Consider the following 25,026-nt stretch of genomic DNA (forward strand, 5'->3'; position numbering starts at 1 on the left):
ATAAAATAATATGAAACTCAAAGAAGTCCAGGCAACTGAGGCTTATATACCATCCTGAGCTAAGCAGAAGTGGGTAGGGGTCTGGGGCTTCAAAAGGGAGGAAGAAAATTCACAGGAAGATAAGAAGAACAGATGTTTGGTAAATAGATGTTTGCCCTACCATGCAGATAAGTCTTTCTGATGTAAAAAGCTACCTTTGGTAATAGCTCTCTTTCTGGTAGAGGCCCCCTATCTAAATTCTTTTAGGTAGGTTTAGGGAGATGTAAAAAGGTTTTCCTGAGTCTGCTGGTTCTTAATTGCCTTTAGCTCAAAATCCACATGTCAAAGTGCCATATTTGGGGGAGACATTGTGCTCCTCCTCATTCCTAACTCTTATTTAGACTCTTCAGTAGGTCTTGCATCATTTTCTCATGTGTCTCTTGGATTTGTTGCTTTAAGCGATTGCCCTCCAACTCTGGGATTTCTTTCCCCTGCCTATTCTGACTACTGGCCCTACCAATTATTGGCACACACGGCCACCCTAGCCTCCTAAGGGAAGGGAGCTTGGGACTGGAAAGATGGATGTAAGAGGCAATAGGATTTAAGAAAAACATAACTATCTTTTCTACTTGAAGTTGCTAACATCTACTAGCTGTATACGTGCCAGATTCAACCTGTAATTTTTCCCTTATATCTCTTTCTGGAGGCTGTTGCTGGCACTTCTGATGTCTGATTGATGTGGCATTCCTTAATCAGATTACTAAAAGTTGGGTGTTGATTTTATTTTTGCAGAAAGCAGAACAGAAGTATCATATATTATATGACCTAAATGACAACACATGAAGGATGGAAGTATTGGTGTTTGGTAAAGAGAACAAAATCCAGTGTAAAGAAGGGGATAAACTTCAACTTACATTCTTCAAGCTGTCAAAAGCTGGAGAAAAACTACAGCTGAAACCTGAAGTTCATAGTTTCATTAAGGTGAGAACTTCACGGAGGAAAGTCAACTCTCCAAAAGGATAATGTTTTGTGTTTGCTTTCGGCAAACTGGACAGGTGCTATTGAAGAGGATATGGTGTGGAAGACCCTGATATTTAGTACACTTACAGCTCACAGAACTTAGGAGCTTCCTTTTAGGAAATCCACATCCCGGACACACAGTTAAGAGGACATGGACTTCATAAGGCAGAGACACATGCTGTGGTACCCACACAACCCTACAAACTGTTGAACACTTAGTGTTCAACACTAAGTCTAATGCAGGCGGATTGCCCAAAGTTGGACAAATTATTCTGAGAGATGTATATAAAAGTAGACACAGACCAGGTATAACTTGAGGACACATTTCTCAAAGTCAATTCCTTGCACCTAACATAGTCCAGGGAAATTGAGTCAGGATAAACCCCTACTGCTGACTTTTCATCTCTCCCTCATACCAGTACATCTTGCTGCCACTACTCGGTCCTCTTCCCCATTTCTTAGCATTGTTTGCACTGGCTGCTGTCTCCCTTTTTAAGAGTGGGGTGGAGACTTGAGACACTGGCATACGTGCCCTTGTTAAGTAGGAATGTATATCTCAAGCCAGATTTAACTTCAGGAGAGTGATTCAAGAGTGAACAATGTACTGGGAGGAAGGGAAGAAGATAATTTTATAAGAAGAAAAGAAAGATGCACTTTAGGAGGACAGTGGAAGCATTGAAGGGGTAATTGATCAACTTCATCTCAGACTATATATATTTTTTCTCCATCCAGGTTATTAAGGTCAAAAATTGAAATGAAATGGATCAATTCAGATCAACTGGTCTAAACAGCATTTAATTGAAGAATACCTAATACAGACAGCCTCTTCAATCAGATTGTGAGTTACCGGAGAGCAGCAGTACACAGGTTCCTTCCCAAACCCAGGTTAGTCAGAATGGGATAATTCCTGGATAAACAATTCCAAAATCTCAACATCTTATCACAATAGAAATGTATTTCTCATTCATTGCAGCCCACAGCTAGGACAGGGCTCTGCTCTATGTAAATATTCAGGGATATTATGTTGTTCAATATCTGTTGAATGAATAAAATGATTAATGGAAAATATGCACTATACGTAGTTACACAAGTTAATATAGATGAGTAAAAATAACCAAATTCACAGGAAATCAAATATCAAAGATTTATAGCATGAAAAGATTGTCAACCTCACTGATAATCTGAAAAATGAAGTTAATATAAAATTTACTTTTTTCTTATGTTTAAGTGTACTAGAAGACCACTGAGGTTCCAAAAGAGGGGTTGGCAAAATTTTTCTGTAAAGCACCAAATAGTATATATTTTAAACTATGCGGGCCCTAGAGTCTCTGTTACGAATGCTTAACCTTGCACTGGCTACAAAAGGAGCCATAGACAATCCATAGATGAATGAGAAGGTTTGTGTTCCAATAAAACTGTATGGTGGACATTGAAATTTGAATTTGATATAATTTTCATGTGTCACATTCTTCTTTTGATTTTTTCCCCAAGCATTAAAAAAATCTACATAAGAAAATTTTGTGATAATTTAAACTTCACCAAAATGAACATGTCTTTTCAAAAGTTACCTTTAAATCATGAAAAGGCAAGACATAGACTGAGACATAATATTTGCTAGTCACATAGCCACTAAAGACCCTGTACCCAGAATTTATAAAGGATTCTCAAAACTCAGTATTATGCAAACAAACAGCTGAATTTTTAAGATGGGCAAAAAAAAAAAAAAATACATAGGTGGCAAATAAGGACATAAAAAGATGCTCAACCTAATTTATCTTTAGGGAAATGCAAATTAAAACTACAGTGAGATACCACTATGCACCAATTAGAATGACTAAAATTTAAAAAGATTGACCATACCAGGGGCTGATGAAGATGAGGAGGAATTAGAACCGTCATACAATGGTGGCAGGAATGTTAAGTGGTACACTACTTGGCAAAAAAGTTGGATAGTTTCTTTGTTTTTTAAAATTAACATGCACCTACAATGCTAAACTCTGAGGTGGATGCAGAGCAACTGATATTCTCACACATTGCTCAGGGGAATGAAAAATGCTACAGCCACCTTAGAAAACAGTTTGGCAATTTCTTATATATTTGAAATACATTTACCATATGAACCAACAGTCTCACCCCGAGATTTTTATTCATTGAAATGATAACACAGGGTCACACAAAAATCTGCATGGGAATATTTGCAGCAGTTTTATTTGTAAATATGTCAAAGTGTCAACAATCCAATTGTTCCTCACTTGGGAAATGGATAAACAAACTTTGGTGGGTCCACACATTGAATTCTATGCAGCAATAAACAGGAATAAACTGATACACACAACTAGGTGGATGAATCCTAAACATACTATACTAAGTGAAAGAAGTCAGACTCAAAATGCTACGTACATTTTAACTTCCATTTTAGGAAACTCTGGAAAAGGGAAAAGTTTAAGTTAAGAAACTATATCAGTGGTTGCCAGGAGCTTGAATTGGAGGAAGCGTTGACAATAAAGTGGCAGGAAGGAAATTCTTGTTATGATGGAACTGTTCTAATCATTAGGAACATGATCTTATCTTCTGTTCCTTATTTTTCTTACTAGGAGAGTAAAAAGAAGAACACTATCAACCCTCTAGAGCTAATATAAGATTAAATGACAAAATAATTGCAAAACACCAGATACCAAATACGTGATCAAGAAATACACTGTAAGGAAACTATATTCAATATCCTGTAATAAACCATAATGGAAAAGAATACAAAAAAGAATACATTCATATGTATAGCTGAATCAGTTTGCTGTACAGCAGAAATTAACACACATTATAAATCAACTCTACTTCAATAAAATACATGTAAAAAAAATACATTGTAAATTTCAGTGTTAGCTATCTACTTTCCGCCATTGTACTCCAAACTAAATTAATTATTCGTCAGTGTTTGCCTAATGCAAGTCTTTGCCTGGAGCAACTTCCTCATAGGATCCACACATGTGAGAACCAGGCAGTATAGCTGGAGAGCTACTTACCTGTTAGTACCTGAATAAGTAAGTGGAACCAGTTATTTCACATCAGACAGGGCTAGAATTACTTCCAACATACACTAGTGACTTCATGCAAATCATCAGAAGCTGCCTTATTTGGTACACAAATTACCCAATTATGGCCCCTCCAGGAGATCAATTCTGAAAGGATATCATTGTTTTGGACTAAAGCAACTCCACCCTAGGATAGGGGTTGGCAATTGAAGCACAGACTGGATTTCAGCTGCTCTGCCTTCTTCTTGGGTTTCTTTGAGCAGGGCACAGCTTGTTCAACCTGTTCATTCTTGACCAGAGTTATAGTCTGTAAAGATCACAACCAAAGTATAAATCCAAATATTGCTTGGGTCTTAAGTGTCCCTATCTGATTTGCAGCCCACAGACGATTTGCTTTCAAGCAATGAACTAGACTCCTACGAAGGCATGTCTTTAGGAAAAATCATGTTTATTATGTTTTCCAAATTATAAAAGTTATAGATGCAAAATTAGGCATTGAGATGGTACAGAAAAGTATTAAAAAAATGAAAAACACCCCATTCCTAAGAATTAATGGCTACTATATATATTGTGGTATTTCAACCATATGTATACATATATACTTTTTTTTCTGTACTTAGATCTTAGCTCCATAAACATCAATATTAATGATATCCAGGTTTTTAGAAGAACAGCTCTAATCAGGTTTCCAAATATGATTCAGGATTGAATGGTTGTTCCTTGCTTTTCCTGGCCTTGGTGACCTTGAAGAAGAAAGAGATAAGATAAACAATGAGATGACCCTGATTATACATTTCTCCCTTCACTCACACTGTGTCACATTGCTATGGGCTGCATCCTTTTTTCTCTTCCCGTCTGAGGGGCTCTTCTCCCACTCTCACCTATATTCTTTAGTGAATTCTTGTCTTTTGAGTCACCACCCCCAATTCTTTGTTGGGACCCTGAAATGAGATATGCATTCACACCCAGCGTGAGTGCATGTGGACAGGCAGGAGTTGTTGGAGAACAAGAGAGAGGAAGGAGCAGGTGTACTCAATGCCAAGAGTTGAAGGGAAAGTTCTTACTGGAAAGAAAGGTGGAAGGAAGGGGCAAAAGTTATTCCTGGCTCCATGTTGTGAATGAAGGATTGGGATATCTCATTGAGAGACTGAATAATGGCAAGATCAAAGAGCATGTGCATGTTGGTGGGAATGTAAATTGGTACACTATGGAGAACAGTATGGAGGTTCCTTAAAAAACTAAAAATAGAACTACCATACGGCCCAGCAATCCCACTACTGGGCATATACCCTGAGAAAACCATAATTCAAAAAGAGACATGTACCACAATGTTCATTGCAGCTCTGTTTACAATAGCCAGGACATGGAAGCAACCTAAGTGTCCATCAACAGATGAATGGATAAAGAAGATGTGGCACATATATACAATGGAATATTACTCAGCCATTAAAAGAAATGAAACTGAGTCATTTGTAGTGAGATGGATGGACCTGGAGACTGTCATACAGAGTGAAGTAAGTCAGAAAGAGAAAAACAAATACCGTATGCTAACACATATATATGGAATCTTAAAAAAAAAAAAAAAAAAAGGTTCTGAAGAACCTAGGGGCAGGACAGGAATAAAGACGCAGACATAGAGAATGGACTTGAGGACATGGGGAGGGGGAAGAGTAAGCTGGGAAGAAGTGAGAGAATGGCATGGACTTATATATACTACCAAATGTAAAATAGATAGCTAGTGGGAAGAAGCCGCATAGCACAGGGAGATCAGCTCGGTGCTTTGTGACCACCTAGAAGGGTGGGATAGGGATGGTGGGAGGGAGACACAAGAGGGAGGAGATATGGGGTCATATGTATATGTATAGCTGATTCACTTTGTTATAAAGCAGAAACTAACACACCGTTGTAAAGCAATTATACTCCAATAAAGATGTTTTAAAAAAAGGGGGGATCATCAGAGTAGCTACTTCATAGGGTTATTCTGAAAATTAAATGAGAAGATCTATGTAAGATATTTAGCACATGTCCAAAATTATCCATATCATCCACTCAAGCAAGCTCTGTTCCACATTGACTATCTTCAGTAATAAGCAAATTTGACATTAGCTGATTCCACATGTTTTGTGCAATGATTGGGTCCTATGGGATTAACTGCAATTAATTACTCCAAGTTTGATGTCCTTTTTCCTACATAGGCATCTATACACAGACTAGAAATCCAGAGAGCGCTAAAAGCACCATCATGATGAACGGCAGGGAGTAAAATTATAGTTTGAGAGTTTTTTACAACCTCAGTCACAAAAGAGATTTTGGGGAGAACACTCAATCGTAAAGACATTTTTTATATCTACTATTTCACTTAAATGTCAGATTAGAGAATAGGCTTTAATTAAAGTTTGTAATAAGTAAAAAAAAAAAAAAAAGAGCATGTGCATTTCTGAGTGCCTGATATGTCAGCCTTTGTATTTGATCTGTTTGCATTCCAGTGCAGGCATACCTTGAAGATATTGTGGGTTCAGTTCCAGACCACTGTGATAAAGCGAATATTGCAATAAAATGGCACACAATTTATTTGTTTCCTCAGTGCATAGAAAACTTATGTTTATACTATATTATAGTCTATTACTGCAATAGCATTAATTAATGTATTAATTAATGTATTAATGTACATACCTGAATCAAAAATACTTTATTGCTAAAAAGACATTAACCATCATCTGAATCTTCAGTGAGTCTTAATCTTTTTTTTATGGAGGAGGATCTTGCCTGGATATGGATGGCTGCCGACTGATGAAGGTGATGGTTGCTGAAGGTTGGCATGGTGGTAGCAATTTCTTAAATAAGACAATGATGAAGTCTGCTGGATTGATTGACTCTTCCTTTCATGGAAAATCTCTCTATAGCATGCATTGCTGTTTGATAGTGTAGGGGAACAAAGTTTGCCACCCCAAAATATGTCTTTCTGGCATGAGGATTAGTTTATGTTGATTATTTTTAAGAAACAGAAGAGTCTGTAAGTCTTTCTTTTCACCTCCCTTTTAGCTGCATAAAGAATTTAGATAAAGGGGCTGTTCCCAGAATAAAGGCCTCATCAGAGGTATCTGCAAAGAATATGAGCTAGGTGTAGTGGAGGAAAACTTGGCAGGGCCCAGAGATCAGAGTCCATTCTGTGTCCCATCCTCTCTGCATGCCCAGAAAACATTTGTTTACCAAAATATTTGTTTTTCCATCTTCATGTGAATTGTCTTTCTCCCCAGTGGAAGTCCCAAACAACTACCCCCAACATCCTCTTTTGTCATTAACTGAAGATGGTATTTAAGGTAAGGGTTTCAGCCATCTTGGTGAGTTACTCACTTTTTCTGGGTCTCTCCCATGTATACATGCTATTAAACTTTTGTTTGCTTTACTTCTGTTAATCTGTCTCCTGTCAATTTAATTCTTAGACCAGCTGAAGAATCCAGGAGGGTAGAAGAATTTTTTTTCCTCACCGACAATAGCATTTTACACACAGTAGAACTTCTTTCAGTATTGGAACCAAACTTCTCAAACCCTGCCACAGCTATATCAACTAAGTTTGTGTAATATTCTAAATCCTTTGTTGTCATTTCAACAGTATTCACAGCAGCATCATCAGGAGCAGATTCCATCTTAAGAAGCCATTTTTTTTTGCTCACCCATAAGAAGCAACACATTATACGTTGAAGTTTCATCATGAGATTGCAGCAATTCAGTAACATCTTCAGGCTCCACTTCTAATTCTAGTTCATTTGCTATATCTACCATATCTACAGTTACTTCCTCCACTGAAGTCATGAACCTTTCAAAATCATCCATGAGGGTTGGAATCAAACTTCCTTCAAATTTCCTTCAAACTCTCATTCATGTTGGTATGTTGACCTCTTCCCATGAAATAGGAATGTTCTTAATGACATCTAGAATGGTGAATCCTTTCCAGAAGGTTTTTATTTGACTTTGCCCTGATCCATCAGAAGAATCATATCTATTGCAGCTATAGCCTTGTGAAATGTATTTCTTAAATAATAATCCCTGGGCTGCAGAATGGATCTTGTGTTAGCATGATAACAACATTAATCTCGTTGTACGTCTCCATCAGTGCTCTTAGGTGATCAGGTGCATTGTCAATGAGCAGTAATATTTTAAAAGGAATCTTTTTTTTTTTTTTTTTTTTTCTGAGCAGTAGGTCTCAACAGTGGGCTTAAAATATTCAGTAAACCATGTTGTAAACAGATGCACTGTCATCCAGGCTTTATTGTGCCATTTACAAGAGCAGAGGCAGAGTAGATTTAGCAATCTTAAAGGCCCTCAGATTTTCAGAGTGGTCAGTGAACACTGATTTCAACTTAGTCACCAGCTGCATTAGCCTATAACAGGAGATTCAGTCCATCCTTTAAAGCTTTAAAGCCGTGCACTGACTTCTCCTCTCTAGCTATGGAAGTCCTAGATGGCATCTTCTTCCAATATAAGGCTGTTTCATCTTCAGTGAAAATCTGTTGTTGAGTGTAGCAACATTTATCAGTCGTCTCTGCTAGATCTTCTGTATAACTTAGCTGCAGCTTCTACATCAGCAGCACTCGCTGCTTCACCTTGTATTTTATGTTATAGAGATGGCTTCTTAAACCTCATGAACCAACTTCTGCTAACTTCAAACTTTTCTTCCGCAGATTTCTCATGTCTCTCAGCCTTCACAGAATTGAAAAGTGTTAGGGCCTTACTCTGGGACTATTGTAGCTGGTTTGACCTTCTATCCAGACCACTAAAACTTTTTCCATATCAAAAATAAGGCTGTTTTGCTTTGTTATTCATAGGTTCACTGGTGTAACATTTTAAAATTCCTTTAAAATGCTTTTCTGTGCATTCACAACTTGATCAAAGAAATTCGCCATTTTATATGGGTGTGCGGTTCATGGCACTCCAAATGATTTCAATAGTAACATCACTTATCACAGATCACCATGACAAATATAAGAATAATGAAAAAGCCTGAAATATCATGAGACTTGCCAAACATGACACAGAGACTCAAAGTGACAAATGTTTTGGAAAAATGGCACCAGGAGACTTGCTCTACACAGGATTGCTACAAACCCTCAATTTCTCATTTTGTAAAAAAAAAAAAAAGCAATATCTGGAAAGCACAAGAAAGTGAAAGTGAAGTGTGCAATAAAACAAGGTATGGCTGTATTAACTTTTGTTAGTGTTCCAGGAATCCATCCCACATGAATGTGTATATGTGAGTTTGACAAAGACCATGGAATTTGCCCTGTAGGACCAAACACCTCTGTTGTAGACAAGTATGTGTATCTCATTAAAGGCAGGTAACTTTGTGTTCTGAAATGCTCAGGGGCATCCTTGATCATTTAGATCAAAATGAGTTCTGTTAACTATCCTCTGGGATAAAAGGTATTTCTTCCATTCTATAGATGATGAATCAGAGGTTCCTAGTATTTAAGTTATTAGTCACCTAGCAAATGACAGAGCCAGTATTTGAAACAAATCTGCCTTAAGGAAGTCCAAATTTACTAAATAATCTACCTGGTCTGAAAATTCAAACAATTCTACAATATTTAGCTTAGATATCATATCCTTTGATAGCCTCTCTGAAGTTTCTCTCTTCAATATGATTAAAAATACCCTTAAATGAAAACTATAAGATGCTGATGAAAGAAATTGAAGATGACACAAACAGATGGAAAGGTATATCATGTTCTTGGATTGGAAGAATCAATATTGTTAAAATGACCATACTACCTAAGGCAATCAACAGATTCAATGCAATCCCTATCAAATTACCAATAGCATTTTTCAAAGAACTGGAAAAATTTTTTTTTAATTTGTATAGAAACACAAAAGACTCCAAATAGCCAAAACAATCTTGAGAAAGAAGAATGGAGCTGGAGGAATCACGCTCCCTGACTTCAGACTACTACAAAGCTACAATAATCAAAACAGTATGGTGCTGCCATAGAAACAGACATATAGATCAATGGAACAGGATAGAAAGCCCAGAAATAAACCCACACACTTATGGTCAATTAATCGATGACAAAGGAGGCAAGAATATACAATGGAGAAAAGACAGTCTGTTCAATAAGTGGTGCTGGGAAAACTGGACAGCTACATCTAAAAGAATCAAATTAGAACATTCTCTAACACCATATACAAAAATAAACTCAGAATGGATTAAGGACCTAAATGTAAAACTGGATACTATAAAACACCTATCACAAACATAGGCAGAACACTCTTTGAAATAAATTGCAGCAATATTTTTTTTGGATCAGTCTCCTAGAGTAATGGAAATGAAAACAAAAATAACCAAATGGGACCTAAATAAACTTAAAGTTTTGCATAGCAAAGGAAACCATAAACAAAACGAAAAGACAACCTATGGCCTCAGAGAAAATATTTGCAAATGATGCTACCAGCAAGGGATTAATTTCCAAAATACACAAACAGCTCATACAGCTTAATATCAAAATAACAAACCCAATCAAAAAATGGGCAGAGAATCTAAATATACATTTCTCTAAAGAAGACATATAGATGGCCAACAAACTCATAAAAAGATGCTCAATATTGCTAAGTATTAGAGAAATGCAAATCAAAACTACAATGAAGTGTAACCTCACACCAGTCAGAATGGCAATCATTAAAAAGACTACAAGGGGGCGGAGTCAAGATGGCAGTATGGGAAGACACCAAGTTACCATCTCCCCACAACTAGGGAGCCTGCCTGCTGCTGGTGGAGGACCCTGATGCCCAAAGAGACGGAGGAACCCTGAAATGAATGGGTAGGATGTGGGGGGACTGAAGGGGGTGGCCAGACAGGATCGGCACCCCTGAGGCTAGGGAGATCAGGAGAGGCAGGTGGGAGGGGTCCTCTGGGAGGAGGAGCTGGAGAGGAATGGAGGGCGATTGCCCCACCCACTCAGGCCCAGGGAGCCTGCTGAGCTCCCAGGCCAATGCCCTGCCCTCCAAAGGCCCCTCCAGGCCACGTGGGTCCTTGGGGGCATAGGAGGGAGGTCAGGGAGATCAGGAGAGGCAGGCAGGAGGGGCCCTCTGGGAGGGAGGAGCAGGAGAGGAGAGGAGGGCGTTTGCCCCGCCCACTCGAGCCCAGGAAGCCCGCTGGGCTCCCAGGTGAGGTCCCCTGTGCTCTGAGACCTCTGTTCCATTGAGCCTAGTCCCCACCCCCCACTGCCCCCAGAGCCTTTTCCAGCACTGTGGGTCCTAAGCATAGGCCCTGCCCACTGCCCAAACCTTGCCCTTGCTTAGGCCCCACCCTCCACAGTCAAGACCTTTTCCACCTTTTTTTTTTTCTTTTTTTTCCTTTTTTTTTTTTCCCTCTTCCTCTTTTTTACTATTGTGGTACTGTTGTACCTTCCAGTTGATAATTCATTTATATTTTTATTTTTATGTTCTTTCTAACATATCTGTTAGTTTCCTAGTCCAATTTTATTTTTTACCTTGTTATTGTTCTCTCTCTCTTTTTTTTTTTTTTTGCCACCCCACACGGCTTGCAGGACCTTGGTTTATGAGCCAGGGGTCGGGCAGAAGCTCCTGCAGTGGGACTTCCAAGTCCAAACCACTGGACTAACAGAGAATCTCAGACCCCAGGGGATATTCATCAAACTGAGGTCTCACAGAGGTCCTCAACTCAGCACCAAGACCCAGTTCTACCCAATAGCCTACAAACTCCAGCTTTGGAAGCCTCAGGCCAAATAGCAAGTAAGACAGGAACACCACCCAACTAATTAATAAAAAAAAAAAAAAAAGTGAGATGGCAAAAAAATATGTCACAGATGAAGAAGCAAGGTAAAAAACCTACAACACCAAATAAATGAAGAGAAAACATGCAATTTACCTGAAAAAGAATTCAGAGTAATGATAGCAAAGATGATGCAGAATCTTGGAAATAGAATGGAGGCACGGATTGGGAAAATACAAGAAATGTTTAACAAAGATCTAGAAGAAATAAAGAACAAACAAAGAGAGATGAACAACACAATAACTGAAATGAAAAATTCACTAGAAGGAATCAATAACAGAATAACTGAGGCAGAAGAACGAATAAGTGAGCTGGAAGACAAAATGGTGGAAATAACTGCTGAGGAGCATAATAAAGAAAAAAAAAATGAAAAGAATTGAAGACTATCTCAGAGACCTCTGGGACAACACTAAATGGACCAACATTTGCATTATAGGGGTCCCAGAAGAAGAAGAGAAAAAGAAAGGGTCTGAGAAAATATTTGGAGAGATTATAGTCAAAAACTTCCCTAACATGTGAAAGGAAATAGTCATCCAAGTCCAGGAAGCACAGAGAGTCCCATACAGGATAAACCCAAGGAGAAACATGGCAAGACTCATATTAATCAAACTAACAAAAATTAAATTCAAAGAAAAAATATTAAAAGCAGAAAGGGAAAAGCAAAGATAATATACAAAGGAATACCCATAAGCAGATTTTTCAGCAGAAACTCTGCTGGCCAGAAGGGAGTGGCAGGATATACTTAAAGTGATGAAAGAGAAAAACCTACAACCAGTATTACTCTACCCAGCAAGGATCTCATTCAGATTTAATGAGAAATCAAAAGTTTTTCAGACAAGCAAAAGCTAAGAGAATTCAGCACCACCAAACCAGCTTTACAACAAATGCTAAAGAAACTTCTCTAGGTGGGAAAAACAAGAGAAGAAAAAGACCCACGAAAACAAAGCCAAAACAATTTTTAAAAATGGTAATAGGAGCATATATATCAATAATAACTTTCAATGTAAATGTATTAAATGTCCCAACCAAAAGACACACACTGGCTGAATGGATACAAAAATAAGACCCATATATATGCTGTCTACAAGAGACCCACTTAAGACCTAGGGACACATACATACTGAAAGTGAAGGGATGGAAAAAGATATTCCATGAAAATGGAAATCAAAAGAAAGCTGGAGTAGCAATACTCTATCAAATAAAATAGACTTTAAAATAAAGACTGTTACATGAGATAAGGAAGGACACTACATAATGATCAAAGGGTCAATCCAAGAAGAACATATAACAATTATAAATGTTTATGAACCCAACATAGGAGCACCTCAATATATAAGGCAAATGCTAACAACCATGAAAGGAGAAATCGACCGTAACACAATAATAGTAGGGGACTTTAACACCACACTTACACCAATGTACATATCATCCAAACAAAAAATAAATAAGGAAACACAAGCTTTAAATGACACAATAGACCAGATAGATTTAATTGATATTTACAGACCATTCCACCCAAAAGTGGCAGAATACACTTTCTTCTCAAGTGCACACGAAACATTCTCCAGGATACATCACATCTTTGGACACAAATCAAACCTCGGAAAATTTAAGAAAATTGAAATTGTATCAAGCATCTTTTCTGACTACAACACTATGAGATTGGAAATCAATTACAGGAAAAAAAAACTGAAAAAACACAAATACATGGAGGCTAAACAGTGCACTACTAAATAACCAAGAGACCACTGAAGAAATCAAAGAAGAAATTTAAAAATACATAGAAACAAATGACAATGAAAACACATCAACCCAAAACCTATGGGACGCAGCAAAAGCAGTTCTAAGAGGGAAGTTTATAGCAATTCAATATCACCTCAATAAACAAGAAAAATCTCAAATACACAATCTAACCATACACTTAAAACAACTACAGAAAGAACAAAGAAAACCCAAAGTCAGTAGAAGGAAAGAAATCATAAAGATCAGAGCAGAAATAATGAAATAGAAATGAAGAAAACAATAGCAAGGATCAATAAAACTAAAAGTTGGTTCTTTGAGAAGACAGACAAAATTGATAAACCCTTAGCCAGACTCATCAAGAAAAAAACGGGAGAGTATGCAAATCAATAAAATTAGAAATGAAAAAGGAGAAATCACAACTGACACTGCAGAAATACAAAGGAATATAAGAGACTACTACAAACAACTTTATGCCAATAAAATGGACAACCACAAAGAAATGGACAAATTCTTGGAAAGGTACAATTTTCCAAGACTGAACCAGGAAGAATTAGAAAATATACCTATCACAAGTAATGAAATTGAAACCGTAATTAAAAATCTTCCAACAAACAAAAGTCCAGGACCAGATGGTTTCACAGGTGAATTCTATCACACATTTAGAGAAGAGCTAACACTGATCCTTCTCAAACTCTTCTAAAAATTGTAGAGGGAGAAACACTCCCAAATTCATTCTAGAAAGCCACCATCACCCTGATACCAAAACCAGAAAAAGATATCCCCAGAAAAGAAAATTACAGGCCAATATCACTGATGAACATAGATGCAAAAATCCTGAACAAAATACTAGCAAACAGAATATAGCAACACATTAAAAGGATCATACACCACAGTCAAGTGGGATTCATCCCAGGGATGCAAGGATTCTTTAATATACACAAATCAATCAATGTGATACACTACATTAACAAATTAAGGAATAAAAACCATATGAACATCTCAATAGATGCAGAAAAAGCTTTTGACAAAACTCAACACCTATTTATGACAAAAACCCTCCAGAAAATGGGTATAGAGGGAACCTACCTCAATATAATAAAGGCCGTATGTGACAAACCCACAGCAAGCACCATACTCAATGGTGAAAAACTGAAAGCATTTCCACTAAGATCAGGAACAAGACAAGGATGTCCACTCTTGCCACTCTTATTCAACATATTTTTGGAAGTCCTAGCCATGGCAATCAGAGAAGAAAAAGAAAGAAAAAGAATACAAATTGGAAAAGAAGAAGTAAAACTGTCACTGTTTGCAGATAACATGATGCTATACATAGAAAATCCTAAAGATGTCACCAGAAAACTAATAGAACTAATCAATGAATTTGGTAAGGTTGCAGGATACGAAATTACTGCACAGAAATCTCTGGCATTCCTATACACCAACAATGAAAAATCAGAAAGAGAAATTAAGGAAACACTATCATTTACAATTGCAACAGAAAGAATAAAGTACCTAGGAATAAACCTGCATAAGGAGGTGAAAGGCTTGTACTCAGGAAACTATAAAACACTGATGAGGGCTTCCCTGGTGGCGCAGTGGTTGAGAGTCCGCCTGCCAATGCAGGGGACACGGGTTCGAGCCCTGGTCTGGGAGGATCCCACATGCCGCGGAGCAACTGGGCCCGTGAGCCACAACTACTGAGCCTGCGCGTCTGGAGCCTGTGCTCCGCAGCAAGAGAGGCCGCGACAGTGAGGGGCCCGCGCACCGCGATGAAGAGTGGCCCCCGCTCGCCGCAACTGGAGAGAGCCCTCGCACAGAAACGAGGACCCAACACAGCCAAAAATAAATAAATAAATAGAATACCATGGCCAAAAATCAGTAAAAATAAAAATTAAAAAAAAAAAAAAAAAAAAAACACTGATGAAAGAAATCAAAGATGACATAAACAGATGGAGAAATATACCATGTCCTTGGATTGGAAGAATCAAAAGCAATCCACAGATTCAATGCAATCCCTATCAAACTACAATGGCATTCTTCACAGAATTAGAACAAAAAGTTTTACAAGTTGTAAGGAAACACAAAAGACCCTGAATTGCCAAAGCAATCTTGAGAAAGAAAAATGGGGTTGGAGGAATCAGACTCCCTGACTTCAAACTATACCACAAAGCTACAGTAATCAAGACAGTATGGTACTGGCACAAAAACAGAAATATAGATCAATCGTACAGGATAGAATGCCCAGAGATAAACTCACGCACATATGGTCACCTAAGTTACAACAAAGGAAACAAGAACATACAATGGAGAAAAGACAGCCTCTTCAATAAGTGGTGCTGGGAAAACTGGACAACTACATGTAAAAGAATGAAATTAGAGCACTACCTAACACCATACACAAAAATAAACTCCAAATGGATTAAAGACATAAATGTAAGACCAGACACTATAAATCTCTTAGAGGAAAACATAGGAAAAACACTCTTTGACAAAAACCACAGCAAGATCTTTTTTGTCCCACCTCCTAGAGTAATAGAAAAAAACCAAAAATAAACAAATGGGACTTAATTAAACTTAAAAGCTTATGCACAGCAAAGGAAACCATAAACAAGACAAAAAGACAACCCTCAGAATGGGAGAAAATATTTGCAAATGAAACAACAGACAAAGGGTTAATCTCCAAAATATGCAAACAGCTCATGGAGATCAATATAAAAAAAAACAAACAATCCAATTAAAAAATGGGCAGAAGACCTAAATTGACATTTCACCAAGGAAGACATACAGATGGCCAAGAGGCACATGAAAAGATGCTCAACATCACTAATTATTAGAGAAATGCAAATCAAAACTACAATGAGGTATCACCTCACACCGGTCAGAATGGCCATTATCAAAAAATCTAGAAACAATAAATGCTGGAAAGGGTGTGGGGAAAAGGAAATCCTGCTGCACTGTTGGTGAGAATGTAAATTGATACAACCACTATGGAAAAGAGGATGATGACCTAGAGGGGTGGGATAGGGTGGATGGGAGGGAGGCTCAAGAGGGAAGGACATATATGCATATGGCTGATTCACTATGGTGTACAATAGAAACTAACACAGTATTGTAAAGCAATTATACTCCAATAAAAATATATTTAAAAAAAAGATACTATGTGGATTAAATGAGATAATGTAAAGAAAAAAAAGTTACAAGTAACAAATGTTGGAGAGGGTGTGGAGAAAAAGAAACCTTCCTTACACTCTTGTTGGGAATGTAAATTGGTGCAGCCACTATGCAGAACAGCATGGAGGTTCCTTAAAAAGCTAAAAATAGAGTTACCATATGACCCAGCAATCCCACTACTGGGTGTATGCCCTGAGAAAACCATAATTCAAAAAGAGACATGGGGGGTCTGGGCAAGATGGCAGAAGAGTAAGACACGGAGATCACCTTTCTTCCCACAGATACATTAGAAATACATCTACACGTGGAACTGCTCCTACAGAACACCCACTGAATGCTGGCAGAAGATGTCAGACCTCCCAAAAGGCAAGAAACTCCCCACGTACTTGGGTAGGGGAAAAGAAAAAAGAAATAACAGACAAAAGAATAGGGACGGGACCTGCACCAGTGGGAGGGAGCTGTGAAGCAGGAAAGGTTTCCACACACTAGGAAGCCCCTTTGCGGGTGGAGACTGCAGGTGGCAGAGGGGGGAAGCTTCAGAGCCACGGAGGAGAGCACAGCCACAGGGGTGCAGAGGGCAAAGCGGAGAGATTCCTGCACAGAGGCTCGGCGCCGAGCAGCACTCACCAGCCCAAGAGGCTTCTCTGCTCACCCACAAGGGTGGGCGGGGGTTGGGAGCTGAGGCTCGGGCTTCGGTCGGATTGCAGGGAGAGGACTGGGGTTGGCTGCTTGAACACAGCCTGAAGGGGTTAGCGCAACACAGCTAGCCGGGAGGGAGCCCGAGAAAAAGTCTGCAGCCGCCGAAGAGGCAAGAGACTTTTTCTTGCCTCTTTGTTTCGCGGTGCGTGAGGAGAGGGGATTCAGAGCGCCACCTAAACGAGCTCCAGAGACGGGCGTGAGCCGCAGCTATCAGCACGGATCCGAGAGACGGGCATGAGATGTTAAGGCTGCTGCTGCCCCCACCAAGAAGCCTGTGTGCGAGCACAGGTCACTATCCACACCACCCCTCCCAGGAGCCTGTGCAACCCACCACGGCCAGGCTCCCGTGATCCGGGGACAACTTCCCCAGGAGAACGCACGGCGCGCCTCAGGCTGCTGCAACGTCATGCCGGCCTCTGTCCCCGGAGGCTCGCCCCGCATCTGTACCCTTCCCTCCCCCCATGCCTGAGTGAGCCAGAGCCCCCAAAGCAGCTGCTCCTTTAACCCCGTCCTGTGTGAGCGAAGAACAGACGCCCTCAGGCGACCTACACGCAGAGGCGGGTCCAAACTCAAAGCTGAACCCCGGGAGCTGTGCGAACAAAGAAGAGAAAGGGAAATTTCTCCCAGCAGCCTCAGAAGCAGTGGATTAAAGCTCCACAAACAACTTGATGTATCTGCATCTGTTGAATAACTAAATAGACAACGAATCATCCCAAATTCAGGAGGAGGACTTTGGGAGCAGGATATATTAATTTTTCCCCTTTTCCTTTTTTTGTGAGTGTATATGTGTATTTTTCTGGGTGAGATTTTGTCTGTATAGCTTTGCTTTCACCATTTGTCCTAGGGATCAGTCTGTCCGTTTTTTTTTTTTTTTTTTACTTAAAAAATTTTTTTTCTTAATAATTTTTTCCTTATTTTCTATTTTTAAAAATTAAAAAAAATTTTTTCTTAATAAGTTTTTTCATATTATTTATTTTAAAAAATTAAAAAAAAATTTTTCTTAATTTTTTTTTCTTATTTTTTATTATAAAAAATTAATAAATTTATTTTAAAAAATTTTAAAAAAATTTTCTTAATAAATTTTTTCTTAATAATTTTTTTCTTATTTTTTATTATAATAGCTTTACTTTATTTTATTTTATTTTATCTTATCCTCTTTCTTTCTATTTTTTCTCCCTTTTATTCTGAGCCGTGTGGATGAAAGGATCTTGGTGCTCCAGCCAGGCATCAGGGCTGTGCTTCTGAGGTGGGAGAGCCAACTTCAGGACACTGGTCCACAAGAGACCTCTCAGCTCCACATAATACCAAATGGCAAAAATCTCTCAGAGATCTCCATCTCAACATCAAGACCCAGCTTCACTCAATGACCAGCAAGCTACAGTGCTGGACACCATATGCCAAACAACTAGCAAGACAGGAACACAGCCCCATCCATTAGCAGAGAGGCTGCCTAAAATCATAATAAGGCGACAGACACCCCAAAACACACCACCAGACGTGGACCTGCCCACCAGAAAGACAAGATCCAGTCTCATCCACCAGAACACAGGTATTAGTCCCCTCCACCAGGAAGCCTACACAACCCACTGAACCAACCTTAGCCACTGGGGACAGATACCAAAAACAATGGGAACTACGAACCTGCAGCCTGTGAAAAGGAGACTCCAAACACAGTAAGACAAGCAAAATGAGAAGACAGAAAAACACACAGCAGATGAAGGAGCAGGGTCAAAACACACCAGACCTAACAAATGAAGAGGAAATAGGCAGTCTACCTGAAAAAGAATTCAGAATAATGATAGTAAAGATGATCCAAAATCTTGGAAATAGAATGAAGAAAATATAAGAAACGTTTAACAAGGACCTAGAAGAACTAAAGAGGAACCAAGCAACAATGAAAAACACAATAAATGAAATTAAAAGTACTCTAGACGGGATCAATAGCAGAATAACTGAGGCAGAAGAACAGATAAGTGACCTGGAAGATAAAATAGTGGAAATAACTACTGTAGAGCAGAATAAAGAAAAAAGAATGAAAAGAACTGAGGACAGTCTCAGAGACCTCTGGGACAATATTAAACACACCAACATTCGAATTATAGGGGTCCCAGAAGAAGAAGAGAAAAAGAAAGGGACTGAGAAAATATTTGAAGAGATTTTAGTTGAAAACTTCCCTAATATGGGAAAGGAAATAGTTAATCAAGTCCTGGAAGCACAGAGAGACTCCATACAGGATAAATCCAAGGAGAAACATGCCAAGACACATATTAATCAAACTATCAAAAATTAAATATAAAGAAAACATATTAAAAGCAGCAAGGGAAAAACAACAAATAACACACAAGGGAATCCCCATAAGGTTAACAGCTGATCTTTCAGCAGAAACTCTGCAAGCCAGAAGGGAGTGGCAGGATATACTTAAAGTGATGAAGGAGAAAAACCTACAACCAAGATTACTCTACCCAGCAAGGATCTCATTCAGATGTGATGGAGAAATTAAAACCTTTACAGACAAGCAAAAGCTGAGAGAGTTCAGCACCACCAAACCAGCTTTACAACAAATGCTAAAGGAACTTCTCTAGGCAAGAAACACAAGAGAAGGAAAACACCTACAATAACAAACCCAAAACATTTAAGAAAATGGGAATAGGAACATACATATCGATAATTACCTTAAATGTAAATGGATTAAATGCTCCCACCAAAAGACACAGACTGGCTGAATGGATACAAAAACAAGACCCATATATATGCTGTCTGCAAGAGACCCACTTCAGACCTAGAGACACATACAGACTGAAAGTGAGGGGATGGAAAAAGATATTCCATTCAAATGGAAATCAAAAGAAAGCTGGAGTAGCAATTCTCATATCAGACAAAATAGACTTTAAAATAAAGACTATTACAAGAGATAAAAAAGGACACTATATAATGATCAAGGGATCAATCCAAGAGGAAGGTATAACAATTGTAAATATTTATGCACCCAACATAGGAGCACCTCAATACATAAGGCAAATACTAACAGCCGTAAAAGGGGAAATCAACAGTAACACAATCATAGTAGGGGACTTTAACACCCCACTTTCACCAATGGACAGATCATCCAAAATGAAAATAAATAAGGAAACACAAGCTTTAAATGATACATTAAACAAGATGGACTTAATTGATATTTATAGGACATTCCACCCAAAAACAACAGAATACACATTTTTCTCAGGTGCTCATGGAACATTCTCCAGGATAGATCATATCTTGGGTCACAAATCAAGCCTTGGTAAATTTAAGAAAATTGAAATCGTATCAAGTATCTTTTCCGACCACAACGCTATGAGACTAGATATCAATTACAGAAAAAGATCTGTAAAAAATACAAACACATGGGCTTCCCTGGTGGCGCAGTGGTTGGGAGTCTGCCTGCTAATGCAGGGGACACGGGTTCACGCCCTGGTCTGGGAGGATCCCACATGCCGCGGAGCAGCTGGGCCCGTGAGCCACAACTACTGAGCCTGCACGTCTGGAGCCTGTGCTCAGCAACAGGAGAGGCCACGATAGTGAGAGGCCCACGCACCGCAATGAAGAGTGGCCCCCGCTTACCGCAACTAGAGAAAGCCCTGGCACAGAAACGAAGACCCAACATAGCAATCAATCAATCAATAAATAAATCTTAAAAAAAAAAAATACAAACACATGGAGGCTACACAATACACTACTTAATAACGAAGTGATCACTGAAGAAATCAAAGGGGAAATCAAAAAATACCTAGAAACAAATGACAATGGAGACACGACGACCCAAAACCTATGGGATGCAGCAAAAGCAGTTCTAAGAGGGAAGTTTATAGCAATACAAGCCTACCTCAAGAAACAGGAAACATCTCGAATAAACAACCAAACTTTGCACCTAAAGCAATTAGAGAAAGAAGAACAAAAAAACACCAAAGCTGGCAGAAGGAAAGAAATCATAAAGATCAGATCAGAAATAAATGAAAAAGAAATGAAGGAGACAATAGCAAATATCAATAAAACTAAAAGCTGGTTCTTTGAGAAGATAAACAAAATTGATAAACTATTAGCCAGACTCATCAAGAGAAAAAGGGAGAAGACTCAAATCAATAGAATTAGAAATGAAAAAAGAGAAGTAACCACTGACACTGCAGAAATACAAACGATCATGAGAGATTACTACAAGCAACTCTATGCCAATAAAATGGACAACCTGGAAGAAATGGACAGATTCTTAGAAATGCACAACCTGCCGAGACTGAACCAGGAAGAAATAGAAAATATGAACAGACCAATCACAAGCACTGAAATTGAAACTGTGATTAAAAATCTTCCAACAAACAAAAGCCCAGGGCCAGATGGCTTCACAGGAGAATTCTATAAAACATTCAGAGGAGAGCTAACACCTATCCTTCTCAAACTCTTCCAAAATATTGCAGAGGGAGGAACACTCCCAAACTCATTCTACGAGGCCACCATCACCCTGATACCAAAACCAGACAAACATGTCACAAAGAAAGAAAACTACAGGCCAATATCACTGATGAACACAGATGCAAAAATCCTCAACAAAATACTAGCAAACAGAATCCAACAGCACATTAAAAGGATCATACACCATGAATAAGTGGGGTTAATTCCAGGAATGCAAGGATTCTTCAATCCTAATCAATCAACGTGATACATCATATTAACAAATTGAAGGGGAAAAACCATATGATCATCTCAATAGATGCAGAGAAAGCTTTCGACAAAATTCAACACCCATTTATGATAAAAGCCCTGCAGAAAGTAGGCATAGAGGGAACTTTCCTCAACATAATAAAGGCCATATATGACAAACCCACAGCCAACATCATCCTCAATGGTGAAAAACTGAAACCATTTCCACTAATATCAGGAACAAGACAAGGTTGCCCACTCTCACCACTATTATTCAACATAGTTTTGGAAGTGTTAGCCACAGCAATCAGAGAAGAAAAAGAAATAAAACGAATCCAAATTGGAAAAGAAAAAGTAAAGCTGTCACTCTTTGCAGATGACATGATACTATACATAGAGAACCCTAAAGATGCCACTAGAAAACTACTAGAGCTAATGAATGAATTTGGTAAAGTTGAAGGATACAAAATTAATGCACAGAAATCTCTTGCATTCCTATACACTAATGATGAAAAATCTGAAAGTGAAATTAAGAAAACACTCCCGTTTACCATTGCAACAAAAAATAAAATATCTAGGAATAAACCTACCTAAGGAGACAAAAGACCTGTATGCAGAAAATTATAAGACACTGATGAAAGAAATTAAAGATGATACAAATAGATGGAGAGATATACCATGTTCCTGGATTGGAAGAATCAACATTGTGAAAATGACTCTACTACCCAAAGCAATCTACAGATTCAATGCAATCCCTATCAAACTACCACTGGCATTTTTCACAGACTAGAACAAAAAATTTCACAATTTATATGGAAACACAAAAGACCCCTAATAACCAAAGCAATCTTGTGAACGAAAAATGGAGCTGGAGGAATCAGGCTCCCTGACTTCAGACTATATTACAAAGCTACAGTAATCAAGACAGTATGGTACTGGCACAAAAACAGAAACATAGATCAATGGAACAGGATAGAAAGCCCAGAGATAAACCAACGCACATATGGTCACCTTATCTTTGATAAAGGAGGCAAGCATATACAGTGGAGAAAAGACAGCCTCTTCAATAAGTGGTGCTGGGAAAACTGGACAGGTACATGTAAAAGCATGAAATTAGAACACTCCCTGACACCATACACAAAAATAAGCTCAAAATGGATTAAAGACCTAAGTGTAAGGCCAGATACTATCAAACTCTTAGAGGAAAACATAGGCAGAACACTCTATGACATAAATCACAGCAAGATCCTTTTTGACCCAGCTCCTAAAGAAATGGAAATAGAAACACAAATAAACAAATGAGACCTAATGAAACTTAAAAGCTTTTGCACAGCAAAGGAAACCATAAACAAGACCAAAAGACAACCCTCAGAATGGGAGAAAATATTTGCAAATGAAGCAACTGACCAAGGATTAATCTCCAAGATTTACAAGCAGCTCATGCAGCTCAATAACAAAAAAACGAACAACCCAATCCAAAAATGGGCAGAAGACCTAAATAGACATTTCTCCAAAGAAGATATACAGATTGCCAACAGACACATGAAAGAATGCTCAACATCATTAATCATTAGAGAAATGCAAATCAAAACTACAGTGAGGGCTTCCCTGGTGGCGCAGTGGTTGAGAGTCTGCCTGCCAATGCAGGGGACACGGGTTTGAGCCCTGGTCTGGGAGGATCCCACATGCCACGGAGCAACTGGGCCCGTGAGCCACAACTACTGAGCCTGCGCGTCTGGAGCCTGTGCTCCGCAACGAGAGGCCACGACAGTGAGAGGCCCGCGCACTGCGATGAAAAGTGGCCCCCGCTCGCCGCAAATGGAGAAAGCCCTCACACAGAAATGAAGACCCAACACAGCCAAAAATAAATGAATAAATTAAAAAAAAAAAAAAAACTACAATGAGATATCATCTCACACCAGCCAGAATGGCCATCATCAAAAAATCTAGAAACAATAAATGCTGGAGAGGGTGTGGAGAAAAGGGAACACTCTTGCACTTTTGGTGGGAATGTAAGTTGATACAGCCACTATGGAGAACAGTATGGAGTTTCCTTAGAAAACTAAAAATAGAACTACCATATGACCCAGCAATCCCACTACTGGGCATATACCCTGAAGAAACCATAATTCAAAAAGAGTCATGTACCAAAATGTTCATTGCAGCTCTATTTACAATAGCCAGGACATGGAAGCAACCTAAGTGTCCATCGAGAGATGAATGGATAAAGAAGATGTGGCACATATATACAATGGAATATTACTCAGCCATAAAGAGAAATGAAATGGAGGTATTTGTCATGAAGTGGATGGAGTTAGAGTCTGTCATACAGAGTGAAGTAAGTCAGAAAGAGAAAAACGAATACCGTATGCTAACACATATATATGGAATCTAAGGGAAAGAAAAAAAAAAAAAAAATGTCATGAAGAACCTAGTGGCAAGATGGAAATAAAGACACAGACCTACTAGAGAATGGACTTGAGGATATGGGAAGGGGGAGGGGTAAGATGTGACAGGGTGAGGGAGTAGCATGTACATATATACACTACCACATGTAAAATAGCTAGCTAGTGGGAAGCAGCCTCATAGCACAGGGAGATCAGCTCGGTGCTTTGTGACCACCTACAGGGGTGGGATAGGGAGGGTGGGAGGGAGGGAGATGCAAGAGATATGGGACCATATGTATATGTATAACTGATTCACTTTGTTATAAAGGAGAAATTAACACACCATTGTAAAGCAATTATACTCCAATAAAGATGTTTAAAAAAATAAAAAATAAAAAAAATAAATAAATAAAAACGAACTGGTAAACAAAAAAAAAAAAAAAGGGGAGACATGTACCACAATGTTCATTGCAGTACTATTTACAATAGCCAGTACACGGAACCAACCTAAATGTCCATCGACAAATGAATGGATAAAGAA

At 38.7% G+C, this 25,026-nt stretch overlaps 1 protein-coding gene across 2 annotated transcripts in view; it reads right to left on the reverse strand.

Annotated features, from left to right (window-relative positions):
* Positions 1 to 4,457: 4,457 nt before the first annotated feature.
* LOC132372176 (gamma-interferon-inducible protein 16-like) overlaps positions 4,458 to 25,026 on the reverse strand; it is a 52,487-nt gene continuing 31,918 nt past the window's right edge. For both annotated transcript variants that reach the window (XM_059934367.1, XM_059934365.1), the window contains one exon: positions 4,458 to 4,771. In XM_059934367.1, coding sequence (XP_059790350.1) covers positions 4,709 to 4,771 — 63 coding nt within the window. In that variant the 3' untranslated portion in view covers positions 4,458 to 4,708. The remainder of the gene's footprint in view (positions 4,772 to 25,026) is intronic.

Source organism: Balaenoptera ricei, chromosome 1, assembly GCF_028023285.1.
Source record: "Balaenoptera ricei isolate mBalRic1 chromosome 1, mBalRic1.hap2, whole genome shotgun sequence".
In the NCBI taxonomy this organism is placed as follows: Eukaryota; Metazoa; Chordata; class Mammalia; order Artiodactyla; family Balaenopteridae; genus Balaenoptera; species Balaenoptera ricei.